Source organism: Populus trichocarpa, chromosome 12, assembly GCF_000002775.5.
Source record: "Populus trichocarpa isolate Nisqually-1 chromosome 12, P.trichocarpa_v4.1, whole genome shotgun sequence".
NCBI classification, from domain to species: domain Eukaryota; kingdom Viridiplantae; phylum Streptophyta; class Magnoliopsida; order Malpighiales; family Salicaceae; genus Populus; species Populus trichocarpa.
Genome location: NC_037296.2, coordinates 3898612 through 3917033, shown reverse-complemented (window position 1 = coordinate 3917033; position 18422 = coordinate 3898612). Strand labels below are relative to the sequence as shown.

Here is an 18422-nt window from a genome sequence, read left to right as displayed (position 1 = left end):
GGAACCTACCACTCAGTTCAAAGATTTAAACTCTAGGGTATTAGTCTATTGGTTAATAAAACAGGTTTTTTATCTTTATTTTTAGAGTTTAAACTTTGAGTTCATTATGTAAATTCTTTTATTAAATTCATTTAAATACCCAAACTGATGTAGAATATGAATATTTAATTTTTAATATCATCTAGTAAGAAAACTTAGTTTTGAAACTGATCTAAAAATATTTCTAATTATCATAAAAACATTGCAACGACAAATTATCATCTTATTCTTGGTAATTATTATTACCATGATACCAAAAATCAAAAATATACATGCAATGAATAATGTAGTTCCTTGAAGAAATTCGATGATATTTTTTTTTAAAATTAATCTTCCTATACATTTCCCTTTTTTATATTATTTTGGTTATTTTCCTTTTATATTAAGTCATGTAAAATAATAAATTAAGCTGTCCATGTTTAAAACTATTTTATAGAAAATCAGTTTACACGTCACAATATTAAATTTTACCTTTTAAAACTTGGGAAATTTTCTATTTTATAATAAATCATAAAAAACAATAAATGACGTTTAAGATCTTTTTGAAACAAAGGTAAATAATAAGGTTATATTCCCACTAAATTCAAACTTTACTTTCCTAGCATTTGGAATAAAATATTTTTGCTTCAATAAACTGAATACAATAATGTCTAATACACTTTCTTTGCTTCACTTTTCGATTGAAATTTTCATAAATAGATTTCCAAATTCCATTACTTTCTTAAGTTTTAAGAAACAAACAAATTAGAAAACAAAAATAGAGAAAAACCTCTCCCTCTCCTTTTCTTCCTTCGGTCTAGCATGTCCATTTCCCTTATGAACAACTATCAAAGCCCTTTTAAGGAACATGGTTCATCTACTCATTTATAAAAGTGACTTAAGAGCATAGTTTTTAGATTCGGTCTTGTTCAAGATCCGGATTCCGGGTTTTGATCGGATCATCAGGTCGGCCGGATCAATTTTTTTTTAAAATTAAAACGATATCGTTTTAGTATAAAAACAAAAGTCAACGGGTTGCAACCGGGTTTTTGACCGGGTCAATCGGGTCGCTGGGTCAGCGGAGTCACACCAGGTTTTTTCTTTCTCTATTTTTTCTTCAACTCGGCCCGGTTCTAGCTTCGGGTCGGCCGGGTCTCAGGTCGACCCACCGGGCCGGGCCGAGTTTTAAAATTATGGTGAAGAGGGTGTTTAGAGTGTCATAACATTTATTTTTTAAAATATTTTTTTATTAAAATATATTAATTAATATTTTTTATTTTTAAAATTTATTTTTAATATAGTATATCAAAACGATTTAAAGAAATTAATTGAAAATAAAAAATAATTAAAACTCACTTTTAAACAACCGCTCATAAATCCACCCGAATGTATAAATGACATAACATGTGCAGCTGTTCCAAATGCAAAGGCCATCACGTTTTCAAGTATCCAATTTCTCATTTGTTTGACTACAATTATAACATTATTCAGACAATTTAATTAAATGAAGAATTATAAAGCTAGCTGTTTCCATTAGTTCATATATCACATCAAAGGGTATAATTACTATTTAAATTACACAATATCTAAAGTTATAAACCAACATAAAAGGTTTCTCGTGTGTATAAAATGTTTTTTAAAAAATAATTTTTACTTTAAAATATATTAAAATAATTTATTTTTTATTTTTATTATCAATACATTAAAATTATCAAAATACATTAAAAAAATATTATAGAGAAGCAAGATTCTATGTAACACCATTCTATCACAAAATTTAAAAAATAAAGAAAAAAAGAAGAACAAAACAATATAGTGTTAGGCCGACGGTTTCCTTAATATTTCCTTTTCTGTAATATTATTTTTTAAGAATTAATGTTTGCATATGTAAGAAAAAAACATATCCAAAATGCTAGCCTAGCCTTCTCCCAATCAGTATCAGTCCAGCATTCCCTCTCTACTACCCATAAATTAAGAATTCAAAAACATCATAAGAAGAAACCAAATGGTGTGTCTCTTCCACAGTCAAACCACACTCTTTAAGGGAATCATTCCTTCTTCGTTGCATCCAAGAAAGCAGCCACACAGCAGCACAAACCTCAACAACAACACGGTTTATAACGTTTCTGTCTTTCACATTGCGCATTGCCTCTATCGCCTTGCTTCGTCCCACTCTGCCACTCAAGTCTTTTTTTCTTTCATTGTTTTTTTATGTCCACCACTGCACTACAGTAAAACTTTCTTTGAGATATAGTCTAAGTGCCCCCTTTTTTTTACTCTGTAAATGGATCATCCACCGAGTCCCACTACATCCTCTGATAGACTTAAGGTAATGAGTTTCTTGCTGATTCTTTTTTAAGCCAAATTCAGTTCTTGTAATTTGTGCTTAGCTTGTATATTTGCATGCTGATGTTTCTTGATTCTCCTTTCACCTGTGGGATTTCTTGTTTGGGGCTGAAACGTTTCTTGTTAACTTCGTTATCAGCAATAAAAGAATACAGAAAAAAGACAAAAAAAAAATTCTTGTCATAGTGAGATGGATGTAAATTGTTGGACATGTTGTTTTCGATAATTTTCTAGTTGAACAGATCAAGAACCATCACAATATCAATTGTATTTTTGCTTGATGAGAACTTATAATGATTTTTGGTCTGGTTTGTTTAAACAAAAGATCTAATCTTTATAGATTTGCTGCTTGAATTCTTCTATGTTTGTTGTTAAAATTTCTATGATTTTCATGAATGATGATGGGTTTTGTTTATCTATTCTTTGTATATTGCGTATACTGGATTTGATTTTTATCTTTTACCAAGAAGGTATGTTAGCTTGAAAACTACAGTTCTATTTTTGCTTTCCCCGCAAATTTTGCTTGGTCTTCCATTGGCAATTTTGTGGCCTATGGTCTGCCATCTCTTGTATGATCATCTTCCAGCACATTTAAAAAATTAATCGATGTTGAGCTTCTGAGATTTGTGCTTCTTGGAGAAACTGGAGGTTCATTTGATAACCGTTCCCTAGTTGCTCGCTTGTAAGATGGCATCCCAAATATTTCTAGTTAGCAGGACTGACTCATATTGAATATGCTAGTTATTCTATGGTATGTGCTTGCCCATCGAGCACAGCAGTTGTAACTTTTATCTGTTGTTTTGCGTGTATAGATAGCGAAATGCATAGAAATTGTTTTTCCCAGGTGCTTTTCATTTGCATTTGTTACAATTTATTTAATATTTATAGAGTTTGAAATCGTTAATGAGCTAATTTCTCTGCTGTGTAAATCTTTTTTCAACCAAGTAATTGAAATATAACTACAGTTGCAGAACTGTCTTCAGATTCTGAGTGATCCAAGACTGTCTTTGCATTTACATTTTTATATGTTAATTTTTACAGGAGACCTGGAGGCACGCACTCGTTCTGTCATTTCAAACTCTTGGAGTTGTGTATGGTCGCTTGAGCACTGCTCCATTATATGTTTTTGGGACGATTCAAACGAAAGATTTCAAATCCAATGAGATTGCATATGAATACTTCTCTTTTATTTTCTGGACTCTCACTGTTGTTTCTTTACTCAAGTATGCCTTCATTGTACTGAGGGCTGATGATAATGGAGAGGGTAATGCTCTTTGCTAACTGAAAGCTCAGGATTATTTTTACATGATCATATCATGAAGTGTTATTTACCTCAACAAATTCTTGCAGGTGGTGTTTTTGCTCTGTACTCATTATTATGCAGGCATGCTAAAGTGGGTCTGATTCCAAACGACACAAGCACCAGTGAAGTTATGCAACATGAAGAAGAAAACACTTTTAGGGGAAAAGTTGAATCAAGGGCAAGAAGAGCCATAAAAAACCATAGAAGTAGTCATTATTTGATGCTGTTCACGGCATTATTTGGTGCTTGCATGATAATTGGAGATGGGGTGATAACCCCATCTATTTCAGGTTAGGCATTCCTGAATCTTGATAAACTCTAATTTGTCAGTGCAGTTAACTTGCTTGACCTTTAGTTCTCTCCTGTATTCCCTTCTTATATGCTAATGCTGTACCCTTTACCAGTGTTATCAGCTTCATCAGGTCTTCAACGTTCATTATCAGAAATTAAATGTAAGAGCTAGCTCTATGAATGTGTACAAAGAGTACTTCATATTTTATTATAGCCTCGATATCAATATCCCTTCATAATTTAATTTCTAACCTCTGTTTCTCTGCAGACTCCTCCTCGCCAGATGCACAAGGAGCCATATCAGATGCTTTAAAAAAATGTGAGTGACTTAGCATGAAAATAGTTTTGGCATATAGGATGAAAATTTCTGCTTTGGCTACCTTGAAGCATTTACGGCAAAAACTTAGTGTAATCTGCAGCATTTGGAAATTTTCATTTCTATACGTGTTAAGAACAATTGTCTTACGACATATATATCTTGGTATGAAGCTAGAAGTTTTAATTCTCAAAAAACATAATATCAATGATGATGCTTTATATTTTCTTTTCAAGATTAATAATTTCAAATAATTAAAGCTTGAACTGGTTAGAATTTTAAATCACTTGCGATGATTATATGGAAGTTGTAAAATTTTGGTTTTCATCCTCCTCGTCTTCTCATTAAAGGATTTGCCTAGTTTTGGCTATCTAAGTTACTGATCTGCTTCCAAAATATGTGCCTTTTCAGATGTACCAGTGCCGTCTGCTTGTGTCATAACAGTATGCCTCTTTATACTGCAGCACTATGGGAGTCATAAAATCGGGTTTATGTTTGCCCCAATTGTCACTATATGGCTTCTGTTTATTGGTGGAGTGGGTATATATAATATATTCCACTGGAACCCTGAAATCTTCTCTGCATTGTCGCCTGTATACATGTACAGATTTGTAAGAAATATCAACAAAGACCGTTGGAAGTCACTGGGTAGCATTCTTCTCTGCATAGCAGGTCGGTTAACGTGCTCCTTGTTCTATACTAGTTCTTTTATTTGTTTGTCCTTTTTTTGTTTCTCTCTGAATATGCTGTTTATGGTAGTAACAAATTGTGTTAACCACTCCGTCTGACTACTTATCCTGCAGGATCAGAAACAATGTTCACAGATTTAGGTCATTTCTCTAAGAGATCAATCAAGGTATTGAAAATAGCTCAATATTTGTTGCCATAGCACAATTATACAGAGTCGGTACAGAATTACAATATAACTTTGTTTGGTGTCTCTGATGCAGAGAACATTTGTCTGCTTGATTTATCCAGTTTTAATTCTGTGCTATGCTGGTCAAGCTGCTTTTATCTCCAAACACTGGAATGGTCCTGAAAATTTTAATCATCTAAGTGAATCCATACCTGGTAAGTCTTTCACTGTTGTCTTATGTTGTTTGATGCTGCTTCACCTGGGATATATGTTTCTAACTTGTGGAAAGCATTGCAAATCCAGAACATCTTCGTCATGTCTTCATACTGCTATCTCTTCTTGCTTCGGCTGTGGGAAGCCAAGCAACAATAACAGCCAGCTTCTCCATTATAAACCAGTGCCGTGCACTTAGTTGTTTCCCCAGAGTAAAAGTTATACATACATCAGATAAGAGACATGGACAGGTTTATATTCCAGATGTCAACTGGTTATTGATGGCCCTTAGTCTCTCCATCACTCTTGGTTTCCATGATATAACTAGAATTGCAAATGCAGCAGGTATTGTCCATCAATATTATATTCATTCCCTTTTTCTGAAACTCTGAGGTTCTAAGATCCTTGAATAAGATGATGATGTTCTCTAGGAATCGTTTGGAGAACAGTAAAGCAGTCAACTTTTACTTGAGAATTTATGAATTACAATAGAGAGTATGAATCAATTACAAGATAAAGCACAGGGCAATAGGTTTCTTAGTGATGTCAACCTTTCACTTTCCTAGATGTTACAACAATTAAAGTAGCTATTAATAGTTTTCATGTTAGGAATTCCGACCGGTGATGTTCTGATAGTTGCTCATTAGAGGTTAAGTACACCGACACAATATTTAACGTGGTTCGACAAACCACCTATATCCACGGGAGAAGAGCCAATATTATTATAAATAGATAGAGAAGAGGTTACAACACACATGGAGGAGGAGGATCACTTCCACTCTCAACTCTCATTGCTCACAGATTGCTGCACAAGGCAGCAGGGCTGCTGCCTTTGGCAGCTACTCCTCTTTCTCTCTTCGTCTCTTCTCTTTACACTCTCTCTATCACATTTTGCTCTCTAAGTTATGCCTCAATTTATAGGCATGAATGGTGAGACAACTTGGCCATAAATTATGGCACTAATGGTGACAGCACATGGGTTGCACCATTTTGTCAATGGTTGGTGCAACTTGTTTGACAATACCCACCTACCACTGTTAGGATACTGACATGCAAACTCGACAAGACAAAAGGCAAGGGATATGATAAAATGAGAAATGAGACACACAAGAATTTATGTGGTTCACCTAATTGGCTACGTCCACGGGGAAGTATAGAAGGATTTTACTAAGTAATGTGAGAATTACAAGCCTCTCTTTACTAATTGGAGAACAACTGAAATCTCTCTATTACTAAGAGAAAACACCTTATTTACTCTCTCACAAATACCTCACAATTTTATGGGATTACTTTCCCTTTCTTATTCTCATCTTCTTCTCTCTTATGGTGTACTTTAAGGTTTGGATGCATTGCTTATTTATAGGCAAGCATCCATGCAAAAGACAAGAGGCACCAATTGGTGTTGCAAGTGGCACCGAATTGGTGCCCACCATTGTTGACTTTGGCAGCACCAATTGCTGCCCAACTGGCTTCACATTCTCTCACTTGAAGACTTTTGATGATTTAATCAAGTCTTTACCCTTGATCATCTGTGATTCTTTTATCCTTTCCATACTTGTCATCTTCATACTGCTTACGTTTCTGTTAGGCCATAAGAGGATCTACACCATACGTACTTGTTAGTGTTGATTAGTTTGGTCAAAGCATCTGCTGGGTTTTCCTTTGTGTGAACCTTTTGAAAATCCACACTTTCATCTTCCACCACTTCGCAAATAAAGTGATACTGAACATCTGTGTTTTGTCCTTGAATGAAACGCTGGATTCCTTGCAATATGCAAGGCACTTTGACTATCACAATACAAATGAATCTTCTCTTGTTTGTGCCCGAGCTCCTCCATAAGTTTCTTTATCCATATTGCTTCTTTACAAGCTTGTGTAGCTGTCATGTACTCAGCTTCTGTTGTGGATAATGCTACAACAGTCTGAAGTTTAGAGACCCAGCTCATAACTCCTCTTGCAATTATGAACACATAGCTTGTAGTGGATTTTCTTTTCTCAAGGTCACCAACAAAATATGAATCAATATAACCTCTGACAGTAATTCTGATCCTCCATAACATAATGCGGCATCTGAGGTACCCTTGATGTATCTCAAGATCCTCTTAATAGTATTCCAATGTTCTCTACCAGGATTTGCCATGTATCGACTAACTACTCTAATTGCTTGTGCAATGTTTGGTCTTGTACATATCATAGCAAACATTAAACTTTCCACTGCTGATGCATACGGTACTCGAGACATCTCTATCCTCTCTGCTTCATTGCTAGGAGACATACTTGTGGATAATTTGAAGTTAATAGGAAGTGGGGTGGAAATTGGCTTACAATTTTGCATGTTGAAGCGTCACAAGATTTTCTTCAAATAATTCTTTTGAGAAAGCCAAATCTCCCTTTTACTTTTGTCTCGGTGAATTTACATCCCTAGAATCTTGTTTGCTGGTCCCAAGTCCTTCATATCAAACTCCCGCCAACTGTGCCTTCAATTCTTGGACTGGATCTTTGTTGGGGCCATTACCAACATGTCATCCACGTACAACAACAGAATGATGAAATCATCATCTTCTTCAAACCTCTTGTAATACGTACAATGGTCTAAACTGAATCTGTTGTACCCAAGGCTAATTATAAAGGAATCAAATCTCTTGTACCAACACCTCGGCGCCTGTTTGAGACCGTATAGAGATTTGTTCAACCTGGAAACCAAGTTCTCCTTGCTTGTTTCAGCAAAACCCTCTGGCTGGAGCATATAGATTTATTCTTCAAGTTCTCCATAAAGAAATGCAGTTTTCACATCTAACTGCTCTAAGTGAAGATCAAATATAACACACATCACCAAGACTACTATGATTGTAGTAAGTCATACTACCGGGGAAAATATTTCATTGAAGTCTATTCCTTCTTTCTGAGCATATCCTTTTACCACCAATCTTTCACGATACCGCTCCACTTGATCATTGCCATCATGCTTTATCTTGTAAACCCATTTGTTGCTAATGGCCTTTCTTCCTTGTGGTAGTGGAACAAGATCCTAAGTGTTATTCTTGTGTAGAGCTTCAATCTCCTTTTGCATTGATGTCATCCACATAGATACATCTGTGCTTTTGATAGCCTCATGGAAAGTTGATGGCTCTCCATCCTCTATTAGAAGACAGTATGCAATGTTGCTCTTAGTAACATATTCTGAGTGCCAAGCCGGTGGTCTTCTTTTATGAGTTGACCGTCGAACTTCAGGAGTTTCAGACTCTATTTGTTCTTGTTCTTTATGCTCTGGTGCAGCTTCAGAAGAAGTATGATTCTGAGTATTTTCCATTTAGACTGTTGTAGTCTCCTTTAAAATGCTATTATGTTCTTCCATTTGCATTTTATCTTCTGCAAATATGACACCTCTACTGATGACTATCTTGTGGGCAGTAGGATCCCACAAGCGATACCCCTTCATTCTATTAACATATCCCAAGAATACATATTTTCTGGATTTTGAATCCGGCTTGCTAACTTCTTCAGTATTGTACATAACGTACACAGGACTTCCAAATATATGCAATTGAGAATAATTAGCTGGCTTCCTAGTCCACATCTCTATCGGTGTCTTCAGCTCAATTGCAGTTGACGGTGATTGATTTATCACATAACAGGCTGTATTGATTGCTCTGCCCAGAATGACTTTCCTAGACCTGCAGCCTTCAACATTGCTCTTGTTCTTTCTAATAGAGTTATGTTCATCCGCTCTGCCACTCCATTTTGCTATGGAGTGGATGCCGTTGTGAACTGCCTTTCGATACCTTCATATTGACAGAAGTTATCAAATTCATCACTGGTATATTCTCCTCTATTGTCAGTCCTTAAACACTTGATCTTCTTTTCAGATTTAAGTTCTACCCGCGCTTTGAAAGTTTTAGAGGCTGCGAGCACATCTGCCTTCCTTCTAATTGGATACACCCAACATCTCCTGGAGAAGTCGTCTATAAATGATACAAAGTATCTTGCTCCGCTCAAGGATATAACCGGTGCTTGCCAAACATCAGAGTGAATTAGGTCTAAGATGCATTTGCTCTTAGTTGTTAATGTGTCAAACTTTAACCTGTGTTTTTACTTATAACACAATGCTCACAAAAGGGTAAAGTAACCTTTGTAAGCCCCGGGAGTAACTTCTGATCAGAGAGAATTTTCAAACCTTTCTCTGACATGTGGCCTAGTTTTTTATGCCACATCATCGTCTTCTCTTCTGCAGGACTGGCTGATGTGATTGACACCTCTGTCTCATGATGTGTTTCTCTCCATTAACACAAATAAGTTTGCAACTATCTTTCTTGCCTTTAAAACCACCAGCGCTCTTTTGAAAATTTTCATGATTCCATTGTCTGTTCGAATCTTACAACCAAGACTATCAAATTGTCCCATAGACAAAAGATTCTTCTTTAAGCCTTTCACATGTCGCACTCCTGAAATAGTGTGAATTGAGCCATCATACATCTTCAATTTGATGGTGCCAATGCCGGCAATCTCTAAAGCATGATCATTACCCATGAACACTGAGCCTTCAGAGATGGATTCATATGTATCAAACCAATCTCGATTAGGAGTCATATGCCATGTTGCTCCTGAATTCATTAACCAAACCTCAGTAAGCTCTTTTCTATCTGTAGAGACTGTTGCTACTTCACTATATAAAACCTCTCCATCTTCTAAGGTGCTTGCAACACATCCTTGAGGTTTTGATGACTCTGCAGTATTTTCTATACCCTTTTTAAACCAACAATCCTTTTTGAAGTGCCCTTTTCTGCCACAGTTGTAGCATTTCACAGTCTTTTTACTTCTTGATTTGGACCTCCCCTGCCTTTGACTCCCACTGGAGCCACGCTTCGTTGATCTTCCTCTTGACACCAACAATGCCTTTGCTTGGTTTGAACTATTTTTGTCTCCTTTGTTTTTGCGCCTATTCTCTTCTTCCAAGATAGCGACTGCAACATCATTAAAGATTAAATAGTCTAAAAGGATATTATTGGTCAAATTGATAATAAGCTGATCATACGAATCAGGAAGACTTTGAAGTAGAAGCTCTGCACGTTCATTTTCCTCTAGTTGTTGACCCAATGCATTGAGTTGTGAAAATAGAGTTCTTATTGTGTTGATGTGGTCAGTCACCGTTGTGGTTTCTGCCATTCGAAGGGTATAAAGTCTCCGCTTTAAGAAAATCATATTGTGCAAAGACTTGGACTCGTACAACTTTGTCAGAGTATACCATATCTCCTTAGTTGTTTTCTTCTCCGCCACACTTGATAATACTTCATCAGCTAATGCTAAGTATGTTAGCAATAACATTGCCATCCATCTCATTTCATTTTGCATTATCAGTGATCTCCGCAGGTCTATCTTCAATTGCTGCCAAGCAATTGTCTTTCCTTAAAATTGTCTTGATTCTCATTTTTCATAGTGAAAAATTGCTCCTCTTGAACCTCTCAATCTCGTAATTTGCTGCTATTTTATTCACCGAGATCTATTCAACTATCACCGTTTCACTGATCTGCAACGTATACAGAAATAGTATCGAGTGAAGAATACTTCACTAAGTTCCCAGGAAAGATTGGAGGGGTCACAAACGGTCCCGCTTAAAATCCAATCTCCTTAGATAGAACTTCCTAGACTGTATTTAGTCACTGCACTGACTTTCTTTATACGGCAACAATACCGTATGGATGAATAGTTTTGTATAGGTGAATAATATTGTAGACGTGAATAGTAACCGTATACACAAATAACTTTTGTGTATTAACAACACCAACCAAAAAGGCTCTGATACCACTGTTAGGATACTGACATGCAAACCCGACAAGAGAAAAGGCAATGGATATGATAAAATGAGAAATGAGACACAAGAATTTACGTGATTCACCCAATTAGCTACGTTCATGGGCAAGTATAAAAGGATTTTACTAAGTAATATGAGAATTACAACCTCTCTCTACTAATAAGAGAACAACTGAAATCTCTCTATTACGAGGAGAAAACACCTTACTTACTCTTTCACAAATACCTCATAATTTTGTGGGATTACTTTCCCTTTCTTACTCTCCTCTTCCTCTCTCTTGTGGTGTACTTAAGACTTGGGATGCATTGCCTATTTATAGACAAACATCCATGCAAAAGACAAGAGGCACCAATTGGTGCTGCAAGCGATAGCGAATTGGTGCCCAACATTGTTGACTTTGGTAGCACCAATTGCTACCTAGCTGACTTCATATTCTCCCACTTGAAGACTTTTGATGATTTAATCAAGTATTCACCATTGATCATCTGTGATTTTTCTATCCTTTCTATACTTGTCATCTTCATGCTGCTTACGTTTCTGTTAGGCCATAAGAGGATCTGCACCATATGTACTTGTCAGTGTTTACTGATTTGATCAAAGCATTTGCTGGGTTTTCCTTTGTGTGAACATTCTCCGCTACAAAAAGTGAAGCCAGCTGGCCAACAATTAGTGCTACCAAAGTCAACAATGTTGGGCACCAATTCGGTGCCGCTTGTAGCACCAATTGCTTCCTCTTGTCTTTTGCATGGATGTTTGCCTATAAATAAGCAATGCATCCAAACCTTAAAGTATACCACAAGAGAGAAGAAGAGGAGAGTAAGAAAGGGAAAGTGATCCACAAAATTATGAGGTATTTATGAGAGAGTAAATGGTGTTTTCTCCTAGTAATAGAGAGATTTCAGTTGTTCTCTAATTAGTAGAGAGATGTTGTAATTCCCACATTACTTGGTAAAATCCTTCTATACTTGCCCGTGGACGTAGCTAATTGGGTGAACCACGTAAATTCTTGTGTGTCTCATTTCTCATTTTATCATATCCCTTGCCTTTTGTCTTGTCGGGTTTGCATGTCAGTAACCTAACAATGGTATCAGAGCCTTCTTGGTTGGTGTTGTTAATACACAAAAGTTATTCGTGTATACGGTTAGTATTCACCTATACGACACTATTCATCCATATGGTACTGTTGGCATATAAAGAAAGTAAGTGCGGTGACTAAAAACAATCTATGAAGTTCTGTCTAAGGAGATTGAGTTTTAAGCGGGACTGTTTGTGACCCCTCCAATCTTTCCTAAGAACTTACTTAGTGAAGTATAATTCACACGATACTATTTCTGTATACGTTGCAGATCAGTGAAACGGTGATAGCTGAATAGATCTCGGTGAATAAAATGGCAGCAAAGTACGAGATTAAGAGGTTCAAGGGGAGCAATTTCTCATTATGGAAAATGAGAATCAAGACAATTTTAAGAAAAGACAATTGCTTGGCAGCAATTGGAGATAGACCCACGGAGATCACTGATAATGCAAAATGAAATGAGATGGATGGCAATGCTATTGCTAACATACATTTAGCATTAGCTGATGAAGTATTATCAAGTGTGGCGGAGAAGAAAACAACTAAGGAGATATGGGATACTCTGACAAAGTTGTACGAGTCCAAGTCTTTGCACAATATGATTTTCTTAAAGCGGAGACTTTATACCCTTCGAATGGCAGAAACCACAACGGTGACTGACCACATCAACACAATAAGAACTCTATTTTCACAACTCAATGCATTGGGTCAACAACTAGAGGAAAATGAACGTGCAGAGCTTCTACTTCAAAGTCTTCCTGATTCGTATGATCAGCTTATTATCAATTTGACCAATAATATCCTTTTAGACTATTTAATCTTTAATGATGTTGCAGTCGCTATCTTGGAAGAAGAGAATAGGCGCAAAAACAAAGGAGACAAAAATAGTTCAAACCAAGCAAAGGACATTGTTGGTGTCAAGAGGAAGATCAACGAAGCGTGGCTCCAGTGGGAGTCAAAGGCAGGGGAGGTCCAAATCAAGAAGTAAAAAGACTGTGAAATGCTACAACTGTGGCAGAAAAGAGGCACTTCAAAAAGGATTGTTGGTTTAAAAAGGGTATAGAAAATACTGCAGAGTCATCAAAACCTCAAGGATGTGTTGCAAGCACCTTAGAAGATGGAGAGGTTTTATATAGTGAAGTAGCAACAGTCTCTACAGATAGAAAAGAGCTTACTGAGGTTTGGTTAATGAATTCAGAAGCAACATGGCATATGACTCCTAATCGAGATTGGTTTGATACATATGAATCCATCTCTGAAGGTTCAGTGTTCATGGATAATGATCATGCTTTAGAGATTGCCGGCATTGGCACCATCAAATTGAAGATGTATGATGGCTCAATTCACACTATTTCAGGAGTGCGACATGTGAAAGGCTTAAAGAAGAATCTTTTGTCTATGGGACAATTTGATAGTCTTGGCTGTAAGATTCGAACAGACAATGGAATCATGAAAATTTTCAAAAGAGCGCTGGTGGTTTTAAAGGCAAGAAAGATAGTTGCAAACTTATTTGTGTTAATGGGAGAAACACATCATGAGACAGAGGTGTCAATCACATCAGCCAGTCCTGCAGAAGAGAAGACGATGATGTGGAATAAAAAACTAGGCCACATGTCAGAGAAAGGTTTGAAAATTCTCTCTGATCAGAAGTTACTCCCTGGGCTTACAAAGGCTACTTTACCCTTTTGTGAGCATTGCGTTACAAGTAAACAACACAGGTTAAAGTTTGGCATATCAACAACTAAGAGCAAATGCATCTTAGACCTAATTCACTCTGATGTTTGGCAAGCACCGGTTATATCCTTGAGCGGAGCAAGATACTTTGTATCATTTATAGACGACTTCTCCAGGAGATGTTGGGTGTATCCAATTAGAAGGAAGGCAGATGTGCTTGCAGCCTCTAAAACTTTCAAAGCGCGGGTAGAACTTAAATCTGAAAAGAAGATCAAGTGTTTGAGGACTGACAATGGAGGAGAATATACCAGTGATGAATTTGATAACTTCTGTCAATATGAAGGTATCGAAAGGCAGTTCACAACGGCATCCACTCCATAGCAAAATGGAGTGGCAGAGCGGATGAACATAACTCTATTAGAAAGAACAAGAGCAATGTTGAAGGCTGCAGGTCTAGGAAAGTCATTCTGGGCAGAGCAATCAATACAACCTGTTATGTGATAAATCAATCACCGTCAACTGCAATTGAGCTGAAGACACCGATAGAGATGTGGACTAGGAAGCCAGCTAATTATTCTCAATTGCATATATTTGGAAGTCCTGTGTACGTTATGTACAATACTGAAGAAGTTAGCAAGCCGGATTCAAAATCCAGAAAATATGTATTCTTGGGATATGTTAATAGAATGAAGGGGTATCGCTTGTGGGATCCTACTGCCCACAAGATAGTCATCAGTAGAGGTGTCATATTTGCAGAAGATAAAATGCAAATGGAAGAACATAATAGCATTTTAAAGGAGACTACAACAGTCTAAATGGAAAATACTCAGAATCATACTTCTTCTGAAGCTGCACCAGAGCATAAAGAACAAGAACAAATAGAGTCTGAAACTCCTGAAGTTCGACGGTCAACTCATAAAAGAAGACCACCGGCTTGGCACTCAGAATATGTTACTAAGAGCAACATTGCATACTGTCTTCTAACAGAGGATGGAGAGCCATCAACTTTCCATGAGGCTATCAAAAGCACAGATGTATCTATGTGGATGACATCAATGCAAAAGGAGATTGAAGCTCTACACAAGAATAACACTTAGGATCTTGTTCCACTACCACAAGGAAGAAAGGCCATTGGCAACAAATGAGTTTACAAGATAAAGCATTATGGCAATGATCAAGTGGAGCGGTATCGTGAAAGATTGGTGGTGAAAGGATAAGCTCAGAAAGAAGGAATAGACTTTAATGAAATATTTTCCCCGGTAGTACGACTTACTACAATCAGAGTAGTCTTGGTGATGTGTGCTATATTTGATCTTCACTTAGAGCAGTTAGATGTGAAAACTGCATTTCTTTATGGAGAACTTGAAGAAGAAATATATATGCTCCAGCCAGAGGGTTTTGCTGAAACAGGCAAGGAGAACTTGGTTTGCAGGTTGAACAAATCTCTATATGGTCTCAAACAAGCGACGAGGTGTTGGTACAAGAGAATTGATTCCTTCATAATTAGCCTTGGGTACAACAGATTCAGTTCAGACTATTGTACATATTACAAGAGGTTTGAAGAAGATGATGATTTCATCATTTTATTGTTGTACGTGGATGACATGTTGGTAATGGCCCCAACAAAGATCCAGTCCAAGAATTGAAGGCACAGTTGGCTAGGGAGTTTGATATGGAGGACTTGGGACCAGGAAACAAGATTCTAGGGATGTAAATTCACCGAAACAAAAGTAAAAAGAAGATTTGGCTTTCTCAGAAGAATTATTTGAAGAAAATTTTGCGGCGCTTCAACATGCAAGATTGTAAGTCAATTTCCACCCCATTTCCTATTAACTTTAAATTATCCTCAAGCATGTCTCCTAGCAATGAAGCAGAAAGGATGGAGATGTCTCGAGTACCGTATGCATCAGCAGTGGGAAGTTTAATGTTTGCCATGATATGTACAAGACTAGACATTGCACAAGCAGTGAGAGCAGTTAGTCGATACATGGCAAATCGTGGTAGAGAACATTAGAATACTATTAAGAGGATCTTGAGATACATCAAGGGTACCTCAAATGCCGCATTATGTTATGGAAGATCAGAATTACTGTCAGAGGTTATGTTGATTCATATTTTGCTGGTGACCTTGAGAAAAGAAAATCCACTACAGGCTATGTGTTCATAATTGCAGGAGGAGCTGTGAGCTGGGTCTCTAAACTTCAGACTGTTGTAGCATTATCCACAATAGAAGCTGAGTACATGGTAGCTACACAAGCTTGTAAAGAAGCAATATGGATGAAGAAACTTATGGAGGAGCACAAACAAGAGAAGATTCATTTGTATTGTGATAGTCAAAGTGCCTTGCATATTGCAAGGAATCCAGCGTTTAATTTAAGAACAAAACACATAGATGTTCAGTATCACTTTGTTCGCGAAGTGGTGGAAGATGGAAGTGTGGATTTTCAGAAGGTTCACACAAAGAAAAACCTAGCAGATGCTTTGACCAAACCAATCAACACTAACAAGTACGTATGGTGCAGATCCTCTTATAGCCTAACAGAAATGTAAGCAGCATGAAGATGACAAGTATAGAAAGGATAGAAGAATCACAGATGATCAAGGGTGAAAACTTGATTAAATCATCAAAAGTCTTCAAGTGGGAGAATGTGAAGCCAGCTGGCCAGCAATTGGTGCTACCAAAGTCAACAATGTTGGGCACCAATTCGGTGTTACTTGCAACACCAATTGGTGCCTCTTGTCTTTTGCATGGATGCTTGCCTATAAATATGCAATGCATCCAAACCTTAAAGTACACCACAAGAGAGAAGAAGAGGAGAGTAAGAAAGGGAAAGTAATCATAAAATTATGAGGTATTTATGAGAGAGTAAATGAGGTGTTTTCTCCTAGTAATAGAGAGATTTCAGTTGTTCTCCAATTAGTAAAGAGAGGTTGTAATTCCCACATTACTTGGTAAAATCCTTCTATATTTGCCCGTGGACGTAGCTAATTGGGTGAACCACGCAAATTCTTATGTGTCTCATTTCTCATTTTATCATATCCTTTGTCTTTTGTTTTGTCGGGTTTGCATGCCAGTATCCTAACATTTCAAAATATTTACATGTTTAGGTGCTTGGATGAATTTTTTCTTTAATACTTCAGATTTTATATGGTTACATCTAATGTATACTGGTTAAATCCCCATACAGGTATGGCAATTGTTTTTGGGATGATAGTAACAACTTGTATGATGTCCCTTGTGATGGCTCTGTACTGGGAGAAGAGTTTGTTCATATCAGGATTCTTTTTGATGTTCTTTGGTTTTGTTGAGGCTGTATATGTATCGGCATGTATGTTGAGCTTTCATAAAGGAGCTTGGTATCTATTTGTCCTTTTAGCTGTTTCCTTCACTGTAATGCTTGCATGGCATTATGGAACTATGAAGAAATACGAGTTTGATTTGCAAAACAAGGTTTCTACAGAATGGCTCACAGATTATAGCCCAAGCCTAGGAGTTTCCAGAGTACCTGGAATTGGCTTAATCTACACTGATATCGTAATGGGAATCCCAGCTTTCTTCTCACATTTCATCACAAATCTTCCTGCATTTCATCAGGTGCTGATCTTCGTGTCCTTCAAGCCCCAACCAGTTCCTTGTGTGCCTCCCAGTCAGCGATATTGTGTAGGCAGGGTTGGTGGCAAAGACTACAGGATTTACAGATGCATTGTGAGATATGGGTACTGTGATCAGGTTAGAGACACAGATGATTTTGAGGAACAGATTATTGGCTCAATCGGAGAATACATTTCCTTGGATGAAAGCGATTGTGAATCGCTGACTTCTCCTGAAGGAAGAATGGTGATTGTTGGGACGCCATTGTTGGAAGGACATGCGTTGATTCCAGTAGATGATACCAACTTGTTTTCCGGTTCCACAAATGCAGGTAACAATGAAACTCTGGCAATTCCAGAGGGAGAATTGATTGGACGAAATGCTCCTGTTAGGAGAAAAAAGGTTCGCTTTCTAATTCCAGAAAGTAGTCCTAGATTGCGGGTATCTGTCAGGGATGAGCTACAAGAACTGATTAATGCCAGGGAAAGTGGCACTGCATATTTCCTAGGTCAGTCGCATTTAACAGTTCGTGATGGTTCTAACTTTTTTAAGAAATTCCTGATTATGGCCTACGTCTTTCTTGATAAAAATTGCCGTGAACCTCCGGTGGCATTGAATATCCCTCATGCTGCTCTCGTAGAGGTTGGCATGGTGTATATTATATAAACTATATGTATGGTATGAAACTTTGTATACGTCTGTTTGTAGAAAAAGAAACACAATTATTATAGAATACTCTAAAAGTTACGTGGAAAGTACCCCACGTCTTTCACTCTCCCCATTATTAATATATTATATTATTATAATTATTATATTATAACATATACTAAGCCTTTCACTTTCCCCATTATTAGTATATTATATTATTATAATTATTATATTATATTATAACATATACTATATACTAAAAAGTAAAAGAAACGCTAAAC

At 36.9% G+C, this 18422-nt stretch overlaps 1 protein-coding gene across 1 annotated transcript; it reads left to right on the top strand.

Annotated features, from left to right (window-relative positions):
* Positions 1–1957: 1957 nt before the first annotated feature.
* Positions 1958–18268, top strand: LOC7485169 (potassium transporter 1). Its single transcript, XM_024582666.2, has 10 exons — positions 1958–2347; positions 3406–3628; positions 3715–3957; positions 4072–4119; positions 4227–4277; positions 4686–4946; positions 5078–5130; positions 5225–5345; positions 5434–5688; positions 17090–18268. The coding sequence occupies exons 1-10, from the start codon at positions 2303–2305 to the stop codon at positions 18157–18159; spliced, it is 2370 nt and encodes a 789-aa protein (XP_024438434.2). The 5' UTR covers positions 1958–2302; the 3' UTR covers positions 18160–18268.
* The last annotated feature ends 154 nt before the right edge of the window (positions 18269–18422 follow it).